Raw genomic sequence first — 22,515 nt, 5'->3', positions numbered from 1 at the left:
GGGAGATGAGGGGATGAGGGGATGGGGATGAGAGGATGAGGGGATGGGGATGAGGGGATGAGGGGAAGAGGGGATGGGGATGAGGGGATGAGGGGAAGAGGGGATGGGGATGAGGGGATGAGGGGATGAGGGGATGGGGATGAGGGAATGAGGGGATGGGGCATGAGGGAATGAGGGGATGGGGGATGAGGGAATGAGGGGATGGGGATGAGAGGATGAGGGGATGGGGATGAGGTGATGAGGGGAAGAGGGGATGGGGATGAGGGGATGAGGGGATGGGGATGAGGGGATGAGAGGATGAGGGGATGGGGATGAGGGGATGAGAGAGTGAGGGGATAAGGGGATGGGGGATGAGGGGATGGGGGATGAGGGGATGAGGGGATGGGGATGAGAGGATGAGGGGATGGGGATGAGGTGATGAGGGGAAGAGGGGATGGGGATGAGGGGATGAGGGGATGGGGATGAGGGGATGAGAGGATGAGGGGATGGGGATGAGGGGATGAGAGAGTGAGGGGATAAGGGGATGGGGGATGAGGGGATGAGGGGATGGGGATGAGGGGAAGAGGGGATGGGGATGAGGTGATGAGGGGATGGATGAGGGGATGGGGATGAGAGGATGAGGGGATGAGGGGATGGGGATGAGGGGATGAGGGGATGAGGGGATGGGGATGAGGGGATGAGGGGATGAGGGGATGGGGATGAAGGGATGAGGGGATGGGGATGAGGGGATGAGGGGATGGGGATGAGGGGATGAGGGGATGAGGGGATGGGGATGAAGGGATGAGGGGATGAGGGGATGGGGGATGAGGGGATGGGGATGAGGGGATGAGGGGATGAGGGGATGGGGGATGAAGGGATGAGGGGATGGGGATGAGGGGATGAGGGGATGAGGGGATGGGGGATGAAGGGATGAGGGGATGAGGGGATGGGGATGAAGGGATGAGGGGATGGGGATGAGGGGATGAGGGGATGAGGGGATGGGGATGAAGGGATGAGGGGATGGGGATGAGGGGATGAGGGGATGGGGATGAGGGGATGAAGGGATGAGGGGATGGGGATGAGGGGATGAGGGGATGGGGATGAGGGGATGGGGATGAGGGGATGAGGATGAGGGGATGGGGATGAGGGGATGAGGGATGAGGATGAGGGGATGAGGATGAGGGGATGAGGATGAGGGGATGGGGATGAGGGGATGAGGGGATGGGGATGAGGGGATGGGGATGAGGGGATGAGGGGATGAGGGGATGAGGGGATGAGGGGATGGGGATGAGGGGATGAGGGGATGAGGGGATGGGGATGAGGGGATGAGGATGAGGGGATGGGGATGAGGGGATGAGGGGATGGGGATGAGGGGATGAGGATGAGGGGATGAGGATGAGGGGATGAGGATGAGGGGATGGGGATGAGGGGATGAGGGGATGGGGATGAGGGGATGGGGGATGAGGGGATGAGGGGATGGGGATGAGGGGATGAGGGGATGAGGGGATGGGGATGAGGGGATGGGGATGAGGGGATGGGGGATGAAGGGATGAGGGGATGGGGATGAGGGGATGAGGGGATGGGGATGAGGGGATGAGGGGATGAGGGGATGGGGATGAAGGGATGAGGGGATGAGGGGATGGGGGATGAAGGGATGAGGGGATGGGGATGAGGGATGAGGGGATGAGGGGATGGGGGATGAAGGGATGAGGGGATGGGGATGAGGGGATGAGGGGATGAGGGGATGGGGGATGAAGGGATGAGGGGATGGGGATGAGGGGATGAGGGGATGAGGGATGGGGGATGAAGGGATGAGGGATGAGGGGATGGGGATGAAGGGATGAGGGGATGGGGATGAGGGGATGAGGGGACTGAGGGGGATGGGGATGAAGGGATGAGGGGATGGGGATGAGGGGATGAGGGGATGGGGATGAGGGGATGAAGGGATGAGGGGATGGGGATGAGGGGATGAGGGATGGGGATGAGGGGATGGGGATGAGGGGATGAGGATGAGGGGATGAGGGATGAGGGGATGAGGGGATGGGGATGAGGGGATGAGGATGAGGGGTGAGGATGAGGGGATGAGGATGAGGGATGGGGATGAGGGGATGAGGGGATGGGGATGAGGGGATGGGGATGAGGGGATGGGGATGAGGGGATGAGGGGATGAGGGGATGGGGATGAGGGGATGAGGATGAGGGGATGGGGATGAGGGATGAGGGGATGGGGATGAGGGGATGAGGATGAGGGGATGAGGATGAGGGGATGAGGATGAGGGATGGGGATGAGGGGATGATGGGGATGGGGATGAGGGGATGGGGGATGAGGGGATGAGGGGATGGGGATGAGGGGATGAGGGGATGAGGGGATGGGGATGAAGGAAGGTGAGGATGAGGGGATGAGGATGAGGGGATGAGGATGAGGGGATGGGGATGAGGGATGAGGGGATGGGATGAGGGGATGAGGGGATGGGGATGAGGGGATGAGGGGATGAGGGGATGGGGATGAGCAGATAGGTGGATGAGGAGATGGGTGGATGAAAGGATGGGGATGAGGGATGAGGGCATGGGGATGAGGGGATGGGAGAATAGGAGATGGGGGAATGGGGGACGAGGGAGTGGGAGGATGGGGAAGACTCACTACCTTTATTACTTGCGGATAGGAGGAAAGCAACATGGACATGATCCAGCCTCCTGTTTCTCACTTCCACAGGTAAGTGGTAAACTGGACCCCACCTTTGCCAGTGCCACTCTGCTCTTTCAGAAGGACCCTCCAGCTAATGTCCAGCTTTTCCAAGTGAGTACACGTGGCATGCTTAGTATCACGGCCCCATGTGATGACTCAAAGCTGAGCTTTAGCAAATGACTGACTTGAATGACAAGCAGATGCTTAAAGTCCCTCACCCTGTGCAAAAATATACAGGAGGAGCCCCAGGGCTACAGGGTCGTCAGTACAGCTGTCTTGTTCTGATGGCCTCTGTTACTCTCTTATGATTGCATGTTAAGACGCATCTGTTCCTTAGGGAAAAGAAAAAATCCATTTTGTCTTTCCTGACCCCTAATGTGTCAATCCAAAAGTCTTCTTGAAGATAACATGTGTGGATGAGTGCATTACACAAACACATCATTCTCACAAGTTTTGCAGATGCACTAGGGAAAAGATTGGCACATTTCCCATCCAGACTTCAGATTTTGTGAACCATATGGTGTACTGCAGTGTCTAAGTCCTGCCGCTGTAGCACAAACAGCTGTAAACATATAGCTGAATGAAGGGCTGGGATATAGCTCTGTTGGTGGAGCTTGCTTATGCACGAAGCCCTGGTTTCAGGCCCCAGCACACAGAAAACAGCTATGGAGGGGGCATGCCCGTGACCCCAGCACTTGGGAGGTAGAGACAGGAGGGTCAGGAGGCATTTGAGGCTATCTTCAGCCACATAGAAAACCGAATACAACCCAGGATACAGGAGACTCTGTCTCTAAAAACAAAATAAAACATGCAAAATAAATAAATGTGCTAAGTTCAGTAACTGTTTATAGAGTCAAGCACTGGCTGCAGTGTGCTGAGCCCTGAGTTGGCAGCCTGCAGATGAGCTAGCCCTAGGCCATGGCTGCCTGATTGGAATCCAAAGTTTGCCCTTTCTTTACTTTGTAACCTTGGGCAAGCCACCTCTGTGCTTCTTGGGCAAGTCAATGAGACCTACCTGCACATGTAAGTAAAGACGGACTTGTTTTACAGAACAGGGGGAGGATTGAAGTGTGTGTTTGCTTGGCATGCAACTCAGAACTAGAGCACTGGACCAGCAAGGGTATAAGACCTTGGGTCCATCTCTAGTGCTGAAAAATAAAATTCAGCTGCACATGAAAATGCTTAGTAACTGCTAGACACTTTACTACTCTGAAAAACAACTAAAATAGAAATTGAATCTAGAATTAATAAAACATTTTGGGAGATATAGTAAAGTATAAGCAGGAAAATGAAAATCGCCCAAAATCTAACCTCCAAGAGAAAGTCATTGCATTTTTGTTTTATTTATACTTTCTCTATTTGGATATATATATCTCAGATAAATATGTGACATTAGTAGCATTTGCTATTTTTCTATAGAATTAGTCAATATACACGTTTATAGAGTGTTTTATGCTTAATATGAGCATTCTTTCTTCTCCTTTAAATTCTTCAAAAGTATGTTTTAGTGGCTGCACACTATTCTACTGTATGAATACAGTACAGTTGAAGCTAATGCATATTTAAGGTCTTTGGCTGTTTCTTGATATACTTGCACTATGATTAAGTGACTTCTTAGGTGGCCCTCTGTGTCCTTTACCCTAGAGCTATCTGGTTCTCCCTAGTTCCCAGTAGCCCCTTGACCCTATAGAGGAACTGTCCTCAGAAGCTCAGCCTGACTGGCGGCCATATTGTTTCAGGAGGTGCCCAAGGATCAGTCTGTGGAGGACATGGTGGGCCGGCCCCTGCCTCACCTGGCTGCAGACATGCAGGCATCGGGGGAGGCTGTGTACTGCGACGACATCCCCCGCTACGAGAACGAGCTGTCTCTCAGGCTGGTCACCAGCACCCGGGCCCATGCTAAGATCACGTGAGTGTTGCTTCCCAGGGAGCCAGTGAGAAGCATGATCTCAGGAGCTGGAGATGCCAAGTAACGAGGTCCCTCAAGGACTCCCCATCCTTGAGTGGAGGCAGCAAGTCCTCTCAGATGCATCAGAGAGCAGCAGGAAGGATTCGGGCTCCATGCACGGTGCCTGAAGTTCTCTTGGTGGGAGAGAAGGAGGGCAAGAGGACGGAAGTTGAGCAGGGAATGTTGAGTGTAGGTGGCAGGCTCCCAACAGGATCAGGGAAGGCTTACATTCACAGCTGAGCGTATGCAGAACGTCAGCAGAATGCTGGACAATGCCACAAAGCTGGCATTGGATCCTGGCAGAGTGACAGGGTGGGCGTAGCTGCCCTGAAGTTTTGGTTTCCCTACCTATAACTAGGTGTTCGTGAGGGTCCCTGAATGTGTCCACACAGCACCTAGCAGAGAACAGCCACCCTGTTAGATGCTAAGAGCCAGAACAGTAAGAGTCACCACTATAGCAACAGCAGTGGTGAGCATAGTGCTTAACACTCAACGCGGTGCTCGGTGCTGGCTACCCAGTTTCACGCACTTTCCATATGCTGCCTCATTCATTTATTCTTTGCAGCAACTGTACACACAGGTGCAGCAGAGTAACTAACTCATAGGCAGGAGGCGCTGCTTGCCCCCGATGATATGATTGACAGGTGGTAGGGACTGTGTTTGAGGCAGGGTAGCATTTGAAGCTGGGCCATGACACCTCTGGATGTTTAAAGCCAGAGGCTGAGCTTCATCTTCTGGTGGCACTGGACACAGAGCTGGAGGCTGGGCAGAAAAAGCCAGGAATAACTTTTTCTGAGGGCTCTGCCTCAGGGCTAATCCAGGCAATCCCTGATAGTCTCCCCGCCAACCCCTCCCAACTAGATACAAAATGCCTAATAAGGTAATCAACTTTTCTAGGCCTTGTGGGGGGGGGGGGGGAAGTGGGACTGGGGAGGTGTTTGTTTCAGTTAGCTAGGACCAGGGGTGAATCTTTGCCTGGTCCTTGCCTGGAGCCCAGGTTAACAGTGTCATGACTCATACTGTCTGCATTCCAGCAAGCTCCTCCGCATCAGTGTGTGAATGAGTGGGCTGGTAGGGTGGTGGCAGCTTCTCTGGCTGGGATCGTCATCACTTTCCTTGGCTCCAATCCCAGATATGTTGCTTTCTGGTTGGTTGACTTACGTGACTCCTTAACTGTAACACTGGGCTAATGGTAATTATGTTTTATTGTTTACATTTTTTTGTTTTGTTTTGTTTTGTTTTAAGTGAGGATTAACTGTTTGAAAGATGATTCTTTCAAGGTACTTTCTAGAGCTTTCCTCAAGCTGCCTCTTGCTCTGTAGTCAGCTAGGCTTGGTCAACTCCAGAATCCTCCTCCTAAGTCCAGATTGTCTAATTGTGTCTAGGATGCCCTGCTGTATTGGCACAGCACTACTAATGTATGGAGAGGAATTGATCTATGAGCAGATGTTCAGGCTACTGTATCCATGGCATAGCAAAGGTCCTAAAGTGCTGGTTGCAGTGAGATCTATTTTAACCAGAGCCCCCCAGAGTTATTGGACCTGGCTCCCTGTACTCAGAGGACAGACCAGGACCAGCATCTGACCCATGGAGACAGCAGCATTTGACACAATGGCTTCTCCGTGGAAGGCATCTAACCACCACTCTCGGAACAGGATGGAAATGAGTTAGAATCTAACTGTGAAGAAGATAGAGATGTCTCATTAAGTGAGCCAGGCTATCCAAGCCAAACGATGTGCCTCCTGACCCAGCTTGCTGACCTGGCCCCGCACTCTGCTCCTTCTCCAGGTCCATAGACACTTCAGAAGCCAAGAAGGTGCCAGGGTTTGTTTGCTTCCTCACCGCAGAGGATGTTCCTAACAGCAACATAACTGGCCTTTTCAATGATGAGACGGTCTTTGCGAAAGATAAGGTATATTTGGACCCATTATTAGAAATAACTGGAATAAATATCATGGTTTTAATTTGTGCTCATTGCTCCAGATTCCTAATCCTGCATAGAATGTGGCCATCATGTAATTGGCCAGCATTTGGTATAATTCACAAAGGGACAGAATGTGTTATTTGGTTATTTAATTGATGGCCACTGTTTTTGCATACTAGGAGACTCCACGCCAAAATGGCAGGAGAAAAAGGCTGGTGATCGTATGTGCATTAACAACCAGGACTCTTTATATAGCATTACACACCTTTATTGAAAGGGAAAGAGTATATTAAATAAGCTAACTAGAAATGAGATCATAATCCCACCCCTAGGTGTAGACAGCCCACTTTTATGAGAGTTTATTTGCTGATTTCAACTGTATGAAACTCTGCAATTACAGTCTCCAAGCCCTGAAGATAGTTGCTATGAAACTGTCCCCCCCCCCCCCCCCCGCCACTGTCCTTTTTTTTTTTTTTTTTTTTTTTTGCACAAGGTTTCTCTATGTAGCCTTGGCTATCCTGGCCTCACTTTGTAGACCAGGCTGGCCTCAAACTCACAGAGATCCGCCTGCCTCTGCCTCCCGAGTGGAGTGCTGGGGTTACAGGTGTGCCCCACCACACCCGGCTGGCCACAAAACTTCTTATGCTTCGCCCACAGCATAGTTTCCAGATGGTCATTTTATAATTCCAGTACTGATTAAAGGTTGCAAATTAGAGTCGAGTAGGTGTTGCCAAAGGCTAATCACCTTTTTAAATATTAATGTGAAGGGGAAGCAAAGAGCAAAACCCTGCAAACACAAGGACACCAAAGGCATTTACAGAGGACATTTGTAAAGGGTTTATTAGAAGAACAAATTACCTTGTGAATGTCTAGAAGAACAAATTACCTTATCAATGTCTACAGCCCCAGGAGTGTTGCTAGCATATTAGTTAGGGAGAGTCAACTAGGTGTAAGCAGATCAATACTGCAGAACCAGTTAGGTCAATACTTATTGGTCTTTTGGAGAGCACTTCCAGAGGCTCTCGTGCAGATTATTGGCTAGTGTTGATAGAAACCTTGCATCTTAATATGATAAGCTGTACAATCATTTTTGACTTATTTTCTGGTGGGCATACGATTAAAATTATCCCTGAAAGAGACCCCTTACGAGTTCAATAGAAGATGGCTCAGTCTTTGATGTGCTTGTTGCATAAACATGAAGACCCGGCACACCTCCAGCACCCATGTAAATTATGAGCCGGCATGGCACACATATGCAGTCTAGCCAGGCAGATCCCTAAAGCTCACTGGCCAGTCAGTTTAGCCAATCACTCAGCTCCAGAGTGAGTGAGAGAGCCTGTCTCAAAAATAAGGTGTAGAACAACCAAGGAAGACACCTGACGCTGACCTCCGACCTCCGACCTCCTCATGCATGTGCACACAAATCCACATGAACATGTACAAGCACATATAGCAGTTTTAAGGGACTGGGCTATTAAAAGGAAGCAACAATCATTATAAATAGAAAAACAGGTGTAATCACATCTCAACCAGCATTTGTGATTTGCAGCTTTGGAGCGTGTAGACCAGCGGTTCTCAGCCTTCCTAATGCTGTGGCCCTTTAATACAGCTCCTCATGTTGTGGTGACCGTCCCCCTCCAACCCCCCCCCCCCCACCGTCCCAACCATAAGATTATTTCTTGATTCATACCTGTACTTTTGCTACTGTTATTAATTGTAATGTAAGTATCTGCTGTACAGGGTATCTGATATGCAGCCCCCCAAAGGGGTTACGACTGACTCACAGGGTGAGAACCGCTGACCTAGATGAAGTTATAAGACGTGAGTGTGGACTTTAAGCCATCTCTCCAGCACCCTAGGGTGTTGGAACATTCTGGCACTGACAAACAGTTGCTGGGGCCATGCCTCCTGTTTGCCTCAGGGCAGCTGAGGAGAATCCTTGTCCACATTCTACCCTGTGCAGCTTCTCAATAGACCACCAGATTGAAAATATAAGAACGGGGCATGGAGCTGAAACCTCTTCCTACCCTGGTGCCCATGATCTCTCTAGCCTCTTCCTGCTATACTGACTAAATTCATCTCAAGGAGGCTCATGGCCTCAGTAGGGTCAGAAGATGAAAGGCCTGAAAGATTTCTTAACATGTGCCCTGATGAAAGAGTGGGGACTGCCTCGTCCTTTTTAGAGTGTCCATAAAGATTTGCTTCCCGAGGAACTGTACTGTCTTGAGCAGCTGGTCTCTACTCCTAGGTCACTTGTGTGGGGCACATCATTGGTGCTGTGGTCGCCGACACCCCGGAACATGCTGAGAGAGCTGCTAAAAAGATAACGATTGCCTATGAAGACCTTCCAGCCATCATCACGATCGAGGTAACTGAGAAATGGGGTACTCCTGGGGAGGTGGGAGCTCCTGTCCCCCAAGGGCTTTGGAGAAGCCTCTAAAGAAGCCATTCTTCCTTTTGAGCAGCACACAGAGATTTGCCTACTGTTGACAGCCAGCCTCCCTTGGTTCTGCTTAAATGACTTTGATTAACAATTGTGCATAAGCACAAGCGTAGCCTGCGGACACCCAGCCTTTTCACTTTCAGTGCCGTACTCAAGTCACATGCACTATGCAACATTACACTTAGAAACAGGGTTCGTGCTCGATGACTTTGCCCAACTGTAGGCTAATACAGGTTTCCCGAGTTTAAGATTAGCTACTTGAGTCTATGCTGTTCACTCAGTGTGTTAGGTACATTGAATCATTAGTAAATGGTATTTTCATTAATGATAGATTTATTGGAGTGTAGCCCTATTGTAAGTTTCTGTGCATGTTCTAGGGCATCTATAAGTGGATTTTATGATTCCTGTCAGCCCTAGAGTTTAATCTGTGCTCTGGAAAGCCTTTACCTTTCATGACCCTGGATTCAGTCCACTAGTGGCCAAACCGAGCTCTTCACTTCCCACATTTCAGCTGCCATTGGTTCTGTTTGGGGTTCTTTACTTTCCTGGAATACTCAGAGCTGTCCATGTCTCAGCAACAAGGGAGTGAACAGAGTACGGTTCCCCAAGCTCTGGTAGAGTGTCCATTAGGGTATGAATGAACCCAGAGGTGCATTTGTGAGGAGAGAAAGGCAGCAGTTCAGAAAGCCCCTCTCTTCCTGGCCAGAGTCACCTTCCTCCCTGGAAAGCCATGTTCCTGAAGCTTCTATTTTTGACCCTCAGGATGCTATAAAGAACAACTCCTTTTATGGCCCTGAGATAAAAATCGAGAAAGGAGATCTCAAGAAAGGCTTTTCTGAAGCAGACAACGTTGTCTCAGGTATAGTGTCACCATGTGGCAGAGGGGGTGGGGACACGGGCCTGTGAATTACATTCTAGAGATACACGTGGAGCCCTGGAGAAGGGACGGGATTGACAGGGTGGTGTTTGGAATCAAGCTGTAGGCAGTAGCAGGGATGGGGCGTCCCCCATTTTAATCTCCATTCTCCCATCTCTGGGTCGGATATAACTAGGTGATCCTACATTATGCCTTTGGAAGGCTGTGTAGACAGTACAATGGCTACAAATGTTGTCCAGCTTTGGGACAAATTTTACACTCTCTCCAAATGCCAGAGGATGCTTCTGTGAGCTTCTGTGCCTGAACTCTAACTGTATGAACTAGGTCCACAGCTCCCAGCCCAGGCCCGCTGGGAATAGCTTTCTATGTTGACCCTTGGGCTGTGCCAAGTCACTAGTAGGCTAAATCAATCTCTAACAGGACTGCTTCCATTCTGAAAGGCACTCACGTTTCCAATCACGTTGGACAATTTCTTTTCTTTTCTTTTCCACTTTTTCTAAAACTTCACAATGATCATTTTAGAAATCCCAGATGCTCAGTGGCTGCAATGAGAAGACTGTGCCAGGTGTATTTAACGCTATTCTGGCTTCTTTGATGGGAGGAGGATTGGAGGGGCAGACGCAACTCAGAGTGCTAGGACTTTAAGACCTTTTCATATCCCATCGGTCACCAGTTGCTGTGACAAAACATGGATCAGAAGCATCTTGGGAGGAAAGGGATTATCTGGATTGCTGGCTCTAGTCCAAGCCAAGGCGAGAACTTGGAGGCAGGAACTGAGCAAGGAGGAATGCTGCTACCTGGCATGCTTTCTTTGGCTTGCTCAGCTACCTTCTTTATAAAACCCAGAGCCTGCCTGCCCAGGCTTGGCACTGCTCACAGGGGTAGGCCTTCCTCCATCAATTAACAACGAGGAAAATGCCCCACAGACACGTCTACAAGACCATCTGACGGAGACATTTGTTCGGTTAAAGTTCCCTCCTCCCAGATGGGTCAGGCTGACAAGCGAGATTAGCCACCAGTGTGTAGGCATATCCCCTTACAGATCTGGGCTCATCGGGGCTCTCTCATTGCTTCCCCAGGAGAACTGTATATCGGCGGCCAGGAACACTTCTACCTGGAGACCAACTGCACCATCGCTGTACCAAAAGGAGAGGCAGGCGAGATGGAGCTCTATGTGGGCACGCAGAACACCATGAAAACCCAGGTCAGCTCAAAGCAGTGGTGGCAGTGACAAGAGGGCTGAAGGAGTTAAGAGGGCAGGGCAGGAAAAAGGAAGAAGTAGATACGAGCTACAGATCCTAAAAGGGACGTGACCCTTGAAACCAGACCCTGTTGCCACCAGGGTGGCATTGCACTTGTCACTTAACTTTTCCTGCTTCAATTTTCTCTTCCTTGCTAGTGTTATTGCATGAATTCGATGCATTTTAGTACTTGTGCTATAATCTATTAAACCTTCATTTTTTAAAAATCATTGTGATGCTACGTGGCCAAAGCATATGAAGGCATATCCCACCCAAATATTTCATCTTTTAAGCATGGGGCCAAATAATAGCTATAGAGACCACTAACTCAGCAGCCACAGTGAGATTTTTCTCGACTACCTGTAACACCGTATTGGTTGTCAGGAATATCTGCTCCTGCCATTCTGACCTAAAAGCCCTGGCCATATGAGATGACTTTTTTTTTTCCTTCTGAAAGTATGCTGCTATCTTGGCCTTCTGGTTAAAAACATGTCTCTGAGTTGCCTGAATTCAGTCTGTGGTGACCAGTGACTGCTGGACCCTGGCACCAGCCAGCATGGGGAAACGAGGGGACTCTTCATCCCAGAAACTCCAGAATTCATAGTAGTGCTTAGGCTCAGGCATGTTGGGCAGGTTGAGGTCAGGCCTGGAAAAAGACCAGAGGGTGCATCAAGGCAAAACTTTTTTTCCCCCTTATGCATAGAGCTTTGTAGCGAAAATGTTGGGCGTTCCAGACAACCGGATCCTAGTCCGAGTGAAGAGAATGGGAGGAGGCTTCGGCGGGAAGGAGACGCGGAGCACTGTGCTGTCCACAGCGGTGGCCTTGGCTGCATACAAGTGAGTCCCGAGGCCCCCTCTCCTACCACAGTGAGATCAGTGGAGACAGAATAGTGCCAGCTAGATCAGGAAGGCCATCTAGTTTCTCCCCCTGTTGAAAGTAATTGTCCCTTCTTTGGTTTCTCAGTTTTCTGCGTTTCAAACCCTTGGACATAAGGGCAAGGGTAACTTCACTATTTTCTTTGCATGTTGTATCCATGCCTTATTTTCCTGAACTGTTTGTAAGCTCCCTTGGAGTAAGATGAGGGCTTGCAGCCTGGCATCCCCCATGTGTCGTTCAGCACAGCACCTCCACTGCAAAGCTTAGTGCACAGACGGAAAGGAAGTCCTCCTCACTGCACCCTTGAGACTCACAGGGCTAGACTGTGGAATGCTCACAGGTTTCTAACCCTCTTGGTCCCCCACTGCCACCCCAGGACAGGCCGCCCTGTACGCTGCATGCTGGACCGTGATGAGGACATGCTGATAACTGGTGGCAGACATCCCTTCCTGGCTAAATACAAGGTTCTTGATCGTTTTTGTTCCCTTGGGTGGTGGGTCAGAGCTGGACAGGTGTGGGTGCTATTGAGAATGACCCTCCTTTTATCAGGTTGGCTTCATGAAGACGGGGAAAATAGTGGCTCTGGAGGTGACTCATTTCAGCAATGGCGGCAACACTGAGGATCTCTCTCGAAGTGTAAGTAGGATCAGCCTACTGCTAGGGTTGACTGGGAGGCTGAGGGCATGCCCTGCAGTCTGTTGGCCTCTCTGCACATCATTTTGTATAGGCACCTAACTACTTGTTCCTTATTTCAGCGTCCCACCCTTGTAATCTCTAAGCAGAGAGTGGTCATATTTCACACGCACGCACGCACACACACACACACACACACACACACACACAGAGTGTAACATAAGATCTATAATATATTATATTATATATTATATGTTATATATGTATATACATACACACACATAATGTACCATAATATCTATAATATATTATATTATATATTATATGTTATATATGTATATACATATATATATGATTAGAAGCCCATCCTTCTTGTTCAAGATACTTTGCCATGCCAGCCATGTTATATTTACATCTTTATATGTGTGCGTGTGCGTGTGTGATAAATGCATGTAATATTTGTTTGTAAAATAAAATCTTTGAACAAATTAAATTCAGAGACCTTAAATGAGCAAAGGACACTTCACCAATCAGTCAGCACTCAAAAACTGAGGCTCAGAGATGTGGGTGGGGGGAGGCATTTGTGGGGCAGAAAAGGGAAGAATAGTATTGAAATGGCAACTATGTTGCATCTTGGCGTCTGCGTCATTTGAGTGTAGTTTGATTTCTTAGCTACCTACCTGTAAGTGGTGACAGCGGCTAGATGACATGGCACTATTTGTTACAAATGTAAAGTGTACCCAGTTTGGGAACCCAGTTAGGTTGTGGGTTATATTCCAGCACAGAGGCAACCTCTGACAAAATTCAGTTGTATTTAATAATACACACAGCAGGCATTTATCTTTTCACACTTGTAGAGGCCAGAAGTGTAAAGTCAAAGTGTTTGTAGGGTTACCCTCCTGGGAGCTCTGGGGAGCATCCTTTGTTTGTCTTTTCCAGTGGGCGGGGCCTTGTCTTGTCCAGTTTCTATATCTGCCCCATCTTCTGTATCTTTGTCTTTCTGTACCCACCCATCTCTGCCTTCTCTTTTAGAGAGAGGTAATTGTGTTTCCAGTCTACCCCAATGATCCAGGATAAGCCACTTCCCTCAGGGTCCTTAACTTTATGGGACCTGAGGCCATTTAAGGTAGTCCCCGTGAATCGGAGGTGAATGTATCTTTGGGGGGGGGGGCGCTTGGCTTGCTTTCTCTCGAGAGCAGCGTGTTCTGTAGGTGTCCCGTGGCTGCTGCCACCCTGTGCTGAGTTCTTCCACCTCCTCCCAGGTTTTCCGTCTAGTTTCTCTGTTGATTTTGAAAAGGGGGCATTGGATCCTCCTATTGTAAGTGAGGCTTTTCTTGCGTCTTCCTCCAGCTTTACTGGTCTTTATTTCCTGTGTTTGTCATCTCTGTTGTTTGATATGAAAACCAAATAGTGCTCTAAGTCTTTGGGGGGAAAACTGACACGTTATCATTGTATAATCTCTCTTTTTGTAACATTTTGCTCAAAAGTCTCCTTTTTCTGATGTTACTAAAATATCTTTTGTTCCTTTTATTTAATATTTACATATAATTTTGTTTTCAACCCACCTATATTATTATTTTTGAGGTGAATTTTTCTATTTTTTGGTATTTTAAAAATTTATTTTATTAATTTATTCAGATTACATCTAAATTGTTATCCCATCACTTGTATCCTCCCATTCCTCCCTCCCTCCCACTTTCACCCTATTCCCCTCCCCTAGGTCTAAGGCCAAGGGGGACCTCCTCCCCCATTATGTGATCATAGGCTATCAAGTCTCATCTTGGTAGCCTGCTTATTCTTTCTTTGAGTGCCACCAGGCCTCACCACCAAGGGGAGGTGGTAAAATATGGGGCACCAGAGTTCATGTCAGAGTCAGTCCCTGCTCTCCACATAACTGTGGAGAATGTCCTGTCCATTGGATCAAAGTAGGGGTTCGACATTTATTGCTTGTATTGTCCTTGGTTAGTGCAGTAGTTTGAGCAGACCCCCCTAGGCCCAGATCCTTTGAGGTGAATTTTTCAAAGACACGTAGTTAGGTCATATTTTTAAATGTACTGTGTTAGTCTCTGTTGTTTATTTCTATTTCATTATAATGATGATGATGATGATGGTGTGTGTGTGTGTGTGTGTGTGTATGTAAGTGTGCTTGCATGAGTGCATGTGTACCAGCTGTGTGTAGGTGCCAGTGGAGGCCAGAAGAGGGTTTCAGGTCTCCTGGAACTGGAGTTAGAGATGGCTGTGAGCTGCCTTGTAGGTACTGGGAACCGAACCCTGTTCTTCTTTCTTCATTTGAACTAGCTTTCTTGGATACCACCCTGACAAGAGTGCTGGGACACTGCACTGTATAGCCTCATGTAGTCTCTATAATTATTAACATTTTTAGATTGCTTGATCTTGATAAAGATTTGAGGTCTAGGAGGCACAAACACACACACACACACACACACACACACACACACACACACACACACACACACAAAACCCCAAACCTCTAAACCCTAGAACTCCTCACCATACCATTTCATGCTTCCTGAGGACTGTAGTGTGCCTGCCAGTTTCCGTTCCCTTTCAGAATACTTTGTATTGTTGTTGACTTAGAACATATCTATCATCTGTCTGTCATCTATCTATCTATGTCTATCTCTCTATCTACCATATATCTATCTACCCAACTGCTTATCTATATAACATTTATCTATCTCTCTGTCATCATCTATCTATATTTATCATTTACCAATCTATCATCTATCTACCCATCTATCTATCATCTATCTATGTATCATTTATCTATCTCTATCATCATCTATCTATAATCCATCTATATTTATCATCTATCATCTATTTATTATGTATGTATGTATGTATGTATGTATGTATCTATGATCTATCTATCTGTCATCTTATTGGAGTTTGCTGGAATGGGAGAAGTCCTTATACTGTATATCAATGCTGGGTATCTGTCTCCCAGAGTAAAACTCTGAGTAATGTCAATCATGCTCCTTGGGTATTTTTGTACTTAGCTTCTGCTGAGTCTCCTTCAAGCATATAAATGGATAGGATAAGACCAGCAGCAGCATTGTGCACTCTTCGCTGTTGTACAGCTTTGGCACATGAGCTTAGAATAATTAAATGTTAAAATAAAATAAACTAGTAGGGCCATAAAGATAGTTCAGTGACCAAAGGTGGTTGGTACCAAGCCTGGTGATTCAAGTCTGATCCTGGAACCCACATGGTGGGGAGACTCTCCCAAGTTGCCCTTTGACCTGTTTGCACACGCTGTGACACACCCACTCAAGTAAACCAGCAAATGTAACTTAAAAAGAATAAAAGAAAAAAATGAATAGATGCCATAGGGTGAAATAAAAATCATCTGTGAGACGTATCCAGTTTAGCTATAGGGTAGTCATTTTTTAAAGTTGTCATCCACATTTTATGACCAGATTAGTTATATATGTGTAGATTCCTAATGTTTAAGGTAACATTTCAGAAAAATCAGTTTCCTGCTTTGGATCCCCCTCACTGCTAGAAGCTAATTAGTTAAGTTAGAAAACTTTAGATTCTGGACCTACTATTACAACTGCTCAAAACAGGAAGCATTCCTAGCATTCTCACCATGTGCAACATACTTTGGTGTTTTGGAGTAAATCAGGTTGACAAGCATGCAGTAGTTATCCCCAAAGGTCGTAAAAACATGTAATTCAATCCCATAAATATATTTTGAGTACCTACCTAGCTCTAGTGGCAGTGTCAAAGAGACTATGGCATTGTTTCTGCCCTGAAGAAACACAACAGTTAGGAGAAACAGAGAAAGAGAAGAATGAAGGAAGGGAGGAAGGAAAGAAGGAAAAAATAAAGGAAGGAAGGAGTTGATAGAATTGTAAAATGGAGCAAAAATGAACTTGAGACAGAGGGACATGAAAAGCAATTTATTTACGAAAAAGCAGGACTTCACTTGGGGAAAGGAACTTGAACCAAAGTGAAACCAACAAGCAACAGCAACGGAGGCAGGAGCATTTGCCTTTGCAGGAAGACTGGATGTTATAAACAGAGAGCAGCATGCGTAACACAGAACAGCTCAGGATGGAATGAGCTCTGGTGAATTAAAACTATAAGAGAGGTTGAAAGAAACCTGATGGAAAACACTGTGGGAGGAGAAAAAAAAAAAAAAACACACAAGAAAAGTTGAGGACCAGTCCAGGAGGTCCAAGTAATTGACATTTCAGAAAACAAAGAATAAGAATAAACAGTGAAAAAGGCAATCAAGAAACAAGTGAAAAATAAATACCCAAGCCAATGGACATAGATTCTGAGATTAAAAGAGAGCACGCAGAGCAAGCAAGATAGAGGAAAATAGACTCATCCTGAAAGTTAGAAATCTGGAGACTGAATTTTAGAGTCTTTAGGAAGGTGAAAACACAGCTCTTTTTAGATTGAAAAGTGTTGCTGGGGCGATGGTGGCGCACGCCTTTAATCCCAGCACTCAGGAGGCAGAGGCAGGCGGATCTCTGTGAGTTCGAGGCCAGCCTGGTCTACAAAGTGAGTCCAGGACAGCCAAGGCTAACACAGAGAGACCCTGTCTTAGAAAATAAAAAAAAAAGAAAAGTGTTTATTGTTCTTTAGTATTGGGGTACTAGAACATACAAGCAAAATGCTTTCAAAATATGGCAGGAAATTAGTAAATTTACAAAGCAGGATTTTTAAAAAAATTAAAATATAGATACATCATTTCTCTTTGTTTCCTCCAATCCTTCCCATATAAACTCTTGCGCTCTCGCTATCTCTCAAATCCATAGCCTCTTTAAAAATATATTGTTACACATAGACACACACAGACACAGACACACACACACACACACACACACACACACACACACACACACACCAAAAAATATCTTTAAAGGAAAACAAATATACAAAGGACCAAAAAGGAAAAAAAATCACCTTGTTATTTTTAAAAGAGGTAAACAGTCCGTTTCAACTGGAGTTCCCTAGAGAATCCTGGGACGGGTTCTCATGTGGGGAGCTGGGCTGGGGACCTTCATATGTGGGTAAGTTGTCCTGGGGGAGAAATAGCACAGGCCGGGAGTAGAGACGTCCACAGCTGCCCTAGGGAAGACAGGATTGATTACACTTCCTGTGCTGACTTGCGAAGGGAATCAATGCATTTCCCTGTCCTATGCGTTTTTGGTTTCCTCTGCCTCAGATAATGGAACGAGCTCTGTTCCACATGGACAACGCCTACAAGATCCCCAACATTCGGGGCACTGGGAGGATTTGTAAAACCAATCTGCCCTCCAACACAGCCTTCCGAGGCTTCGGGGGTCCTCAGGGAATGCTGATTGCCGAGCACTGGATGAGCGAGGTCGCTGTGACCTGTGGGCTGCCTGCAGAGGAGGTGAGCTGGCCTAACAGTGGGTGAGCTTGTCTGGGGTTGGGGGGGGGCGGTGGAGAGTGACTCTTACCTGGGGCATCTCTGGGGCAGGGTGTATAATCAGGCATTACACAGGGACCCAGAAGCTGACAAGATCTAACATCTCTCTTCTTGGAAAGGTACGGAGGGAAAACATGTACAAAGAAGGGGACCTGACTCACTTCAACCAGAAGCTGGAGGGCTTCACCTTGCCCAGGTGCTGGGATGAGTGCCTAGCGAGCTCTCAGTATCTCGCTCGCAAGATGGAAGTGGAGAAGTTCAACAGGTAAGCGCAGGGTGGGGAGTCCACGGTAAGCACGCGCCGCCGCTTTGCTGTGGTCCAGCCTTTCTGCTGATCCCCAGATAACGAGCTGATAGTTTAATGGACAACTTAATATCTGGTGATGATCTTAGGCCAGGACCAAGGAACCTCCAGCTTTCGCTCAACATTGGGGCCATCAATAGAGGCTCCTCAGCACCCACGTGTATGCTTCCTGAGAGTACCGCATTATTGAGAGCGTTGGTTGGAAACCAAAAACACCGCAGCTGTGTGCCTATCTTTGAAATCAGCAAATGCGGCTGACCTTGGCAGTCATTACATTTCTCTGAAGTGGGTTTGAAGTCAGTTAATTCATCTGTAGAGTGGGGTGCTTATATTGGCTCTTTCTTCTTCACAGAATTATTTATTTTTTAAACAAATAGAGAAAGCATCATTATCCTCCTCCTGAGGACAAGGAGAGTTGAAGGCCATTGTAGCACACTGTGTAAATGCAAATCCCACCTAGGCAGGAGTTTGATAGTACTTTGAAGTCTGTGCCACCTGCACTACAAGACCAGGGACCTAGATTCCCCATCTTTCTCATTTGTGTCTATCCTGCTGGGGCAAAATTCATGTATGACAGTGACTGTGTAAGTGGCTCCAAGGATGTCCTGTTCTGATTTAATACAAAGATGTTAGCTGAAATATAACCAACTAGAATTAAGTACATATTCTATAAGAAGACTCTTTTTAGCCCAGGCCTGGGAGCACTCACTTTTAATCCCAGTACTTGGGAGGCCACGGCAGGCAGATCTCTGTGAGCTCCAGGCCAAACAGATCCACAGGGTGAGACATTGGATGTTCTTTGTACCCCAGGGAGAACTGTTGGAAAAAGAGAGGGCTGTGCATAATCCCGACGAAGTTTGGAATCAGCTTCACGCTTCCTTTTTTGAACCAGGTAATTGCTTTCTATGATTTGCCATGTATGACTGAGACTTAACTCCACTGCTTTTGGTTATTTTGGATAAGAGGAATCCCTCGTCACTGGCAGCAGGCCTGACTAGGGCTCTCTCTACTGGTGAAATAAAATTTGCATGTCCCTATTGGTGTAGTATGTGAGGGAGCAGTGGGATGGGGCTCTGGGGGCAGCTTCTGGTTCTTGCCCTTCGATACTCGACTTCTTCATTCTGTTTCTTCAGGTATAGCATAGGGACGGAGAGAAATGACCTATGTCCTTCTTAGGACAAGACATACCTACAAACACACACACACACACACACACACACACACACGAACACATTCCTCACACTCCTGAACGGCTACTTAATTAAATAACAAGGTTTATATTGTGCAATTTTTGCCTGGGTTTTTATATAAAACACAGCCATGGCTTTTCTTCTTCTTGGGCTCTGTACCTTCCCTTTCAAAGCTTGAGTTGAGTCAGAATTTACCGGATGTCATGGCTGCCTTTTCCTCCTTCCTTAGGGAGGTGCGCTCATCCATGTATACACTGATGGTTCGGTGCTGCTGACGCACGGGGGTACAGAGATGGGTCAAGGCCTCCACACCAAGATGGTTCAGGTGAGAAGCCTGGGGACCGTGTCTGGGATGTCTGCTGTCCTGGAAGATGTGTGGTGATGATGGGCAGTGTGGTGCATCAGGAGAAGCAACAGGCCTGAGAGCACACTTACACACGACCTTGGACAAGTCTGCTCCCCTCTTGGTTTGTTTCCTTATCTGTGCTAAATGATATGCAAGGACACATCCATTACTGTTGTCCTGGGCTCTGAGCTCGCTCTATGGATGCAAACAGCTCATTTCCTGCACTCTGCAAGACCTCACAGGAGAATTGGGCTAATGGTGCTGGGTTTCAGTCAGGACATCTGCTTGGATCTTGAGGTCTTTCCAGACTTAAAAAAACAACAACAAGAACCCAGTATTTGCTTAAAATGGGTTTATGGATGCCTTAGCCAACCAGACCTCACTAAAAAGTACTCCTTCAAACTCAGCCAGGTGAGACAACATTCCAGTCTCAATAGAGTGGGCCTTACAAGATTGGTTCTTGCCTCTGTCAGTAGAACTAAACTTTGCCCTGGGAAGAAGCCAAGCTCCATGGTAACCTCTTTCCTAGAGGGTGATGTCTCCTTTGTTGCAGGTGGCCAGCCGAGCTCTGAAAATCCCCACCTCCAAGATTTATATCAGTGAGACAAGCACAAACACGGTACCCAACACCTCTCCCACAGCTGCCTCTGCGAGTGCTGACATCAACGGCCAGGCTGTTTATGTAAGTGAGGAGCCTAGGGGAGCCTGAGTAGCTGAGCTTGGACTCTGCATTTGGGGGTCTCTAGAGGGCTCCTTGATGTTCTGGAATAAGCTCTTTGGCTGTGGTCATGACCTCACTCTGCTACCCAGGAGGATGCTAGTCTTCATGTGCCCAGCTAATAGAGAAACTCAAGCATAACCATTTCCCTCAAAGCCGGGATAGTTGGATACAGAATGGGAAGGGGACTGGAAGGAAACCAGTGGCTTCTGGGAAAGGATGCTACCCAGGCTTGGAACTGGCCACAAGATAATGGGCTAAAATTGATATTTGTCTATAGGGTCAGCTGGATCCCAGCTATTTGCTTCTTTCTCACGTGAGGGTTATGCTCAAACAAGGAGCATGATGGGAGTCCTTCAGAAGTTCCCTCCCTGTCAGCCTGGGCGTGGCCTCAGGAGGGCTCTCCAGTCAAGGGCCAACAGTTGTCTACTATCAGGGTCACCTGGGTTGCTTGGAGGTAGCACCGCAGGCCCTTAGGTTGTAAAGGAGGCTTGCTGTCACCTGGTACAGAGGGCAGAACACTGACATGCCTGGTGATGTTCCTTCAGGAAGCTTGTCAGACCATACTGAAAAGGCTGGAACCCTTCAAGAAAGCGAAACCCGAAGGCTCCTGGGAGGACTGGGTAAGTCTGAGATGATTCAACCTGTTTTTTGTTTTGTTTTGTTTGTGTTCATTTGTTTGTTTGTTTGTTTGCAAAGGAAGTACGCCAACTACAGCAGGGCTTCTGTCCCCACCGAACACGTGTAGGAGACGATGACCTAGTCACACACAAGCAGGAGGAGCTGTGGCAGAGACACAGGGCAGGACAAGCTCACGCTTGCTGAGCCTCTTGATAAAAGTCACTCGAGGAATGCTTTTGATCCAGAATCTTGACGTAGGTAGAGATTAGGATTCTGGCCTCCCCAAGCCTGAAAGGATAGAGTGTCTGCCTTAAGCACTGCCACATGATGCCTTGGCTCACACATATGCTCAGCAGGCCCAATGAGGTGTGTCTCCTTAAAGCTCCACGTCTCTGAGGGCCTCCCTGGCAGCTTCTCCTCTCACCCAACCTTTGAGTCTGAGGCAACTGAAATGCCATCTGTGTGTGTGTGAGAGAGATCTAGGTGTCCCATCAAATGCTAGGAGTGACAGAGCAGAAAATGTCAATAAGAATGAGCCGAGCGGTCTGAATTCTAGACTAGATGTCTGCATGCAAAGAATTCTGAGAGGTGTTGCCTGCCTGTAATCCTAGGTAGAGGCAGGGGGATTGTGGATTAGAGGCCAGCCTGAGCTATGTAGGAAGATACTGTCTAAAAAGTCAAGGGGTGTGGATGTAACTTGATGGGAGGACACTTAGTTGGCATATGCAAGGCTCTAGGTTCAACCTGTAGCAGTGAAACACACACACACACACACACACACACACACACACTCACACACACACACACTCACACACACACACACACACTGACACACACACACACACTCACACACACACACACACTGGAGGGAACAAAATGAGACTGTATATGAACCATATGATAGCACGACCTTATGTCACCAAATGCAGGGGAAACTAGCTATTGTGTCACAGCTACTTCCTTTTCATGCCCCTCTGAGCTTAACATGCCTTTCCACACTCACTGAACGAAGGACCATACGCATGAAGACTGCTTGCTTCTAGTTTAATTCTGGTAGCTTGCACATTGGTTTGTCAGGACATTGTAATATTTTTTACAACCGCCTTGATGATGATTTTCTTTCATTCAGCCTGCTGCTCTGGGCTTTGCCCTGTGCTACCGGCCACATAGTCCAGTGTCCATTATGAGCAGATAAAATTGATAAGTAACGCACAGTCTGTGCATTATATTATATGCCTGGAATGAATCCTAGGCCAAAAACTGTTTTCTCTAAGCTTTGGTTTTCTCATCTGAGATAC

The 22,515-nt window shown here is 47.4% G+C and overlaps 1 protein-coding gene across 2 annotated transcripts in view; it reads left to right on the top strand.

Moving 5' to 3' along the window:
• The window catches only part of XDH (xanthine dehydrogenase), a 69,859-nt gene that overhangs the window by 38,542 nt on the left and 8,802 nt on the right, over window positions 1–22,515 (top strand). For both annotated transcript variants that reach the window (XM_084793634.1, XM_084793635.1), the window contains 15 exons: window positions 2,692–2,775; window positions 4,404–4,573; window positions 6,401–6,524; window positions 8,785–8,904; window positions 9,742–9,838; window positions 10,936–11,060; window positions 11,801–11,934; window positions 12,351–12,438; window positions 12,524–12,610; window positions 17,811–18,002; window positions 18,158–18,303; window positions 19,153–19,234; window positions 19,762–19,857; window positions 20,432–20,560; window positions 21,145–21,219. In XM_084793634.1, the coding sequence (XP_084649760.1) occupies window positions 2,692–2,775; window positions 4,404–4,573; window positions 6,401–6,524; window positions 8,785–8,904; window positions 9,742–9,838; window positions 10,936–11,060; window positions 11,801–11,934; window positions 12,351–12,438; window positions 12,524–12,610; window positions 17,811–18,002; window positions 18,158–18,303; window positions 19,153–19,234; window positions 19,762–19,857; window positions 20,432–20,560; window positions 21,145–21,219 (1,749 nt within the window). The remainder of the gene's footprint in view (window positions 1–2,691; window positions 2,776–4,403; window positions 4,574–6,400; window positions 6,525–8,784; window positions 8,905–9,741; window positions 9,839–10,935; window positions 11,061–11,800; window positions 11,935–12,350; window positions 12,439–12,523; window positions 12,611–17,810; window positions 18,003–18,157; window positions 18,304–19,152; window positions 19,235–19,761; window positions 19,858–20,431; window positions 20,561–21,144; window positions 21,220–22,515) is intronic.

This window comes from Acomys minous (assembly GCF_964271855.1).
Source record: "Acomys minous genome assembly, chromosome: 8".
Taxonomy (NCBI): Eukaryota; Metazoa; Chordata; class Mammalia; order Rodentia; family Muridae; genus Acomys; species Acomys minous.
This window is presented reverse-complemented; position numbering and strand designations above follow the sequence as displayed.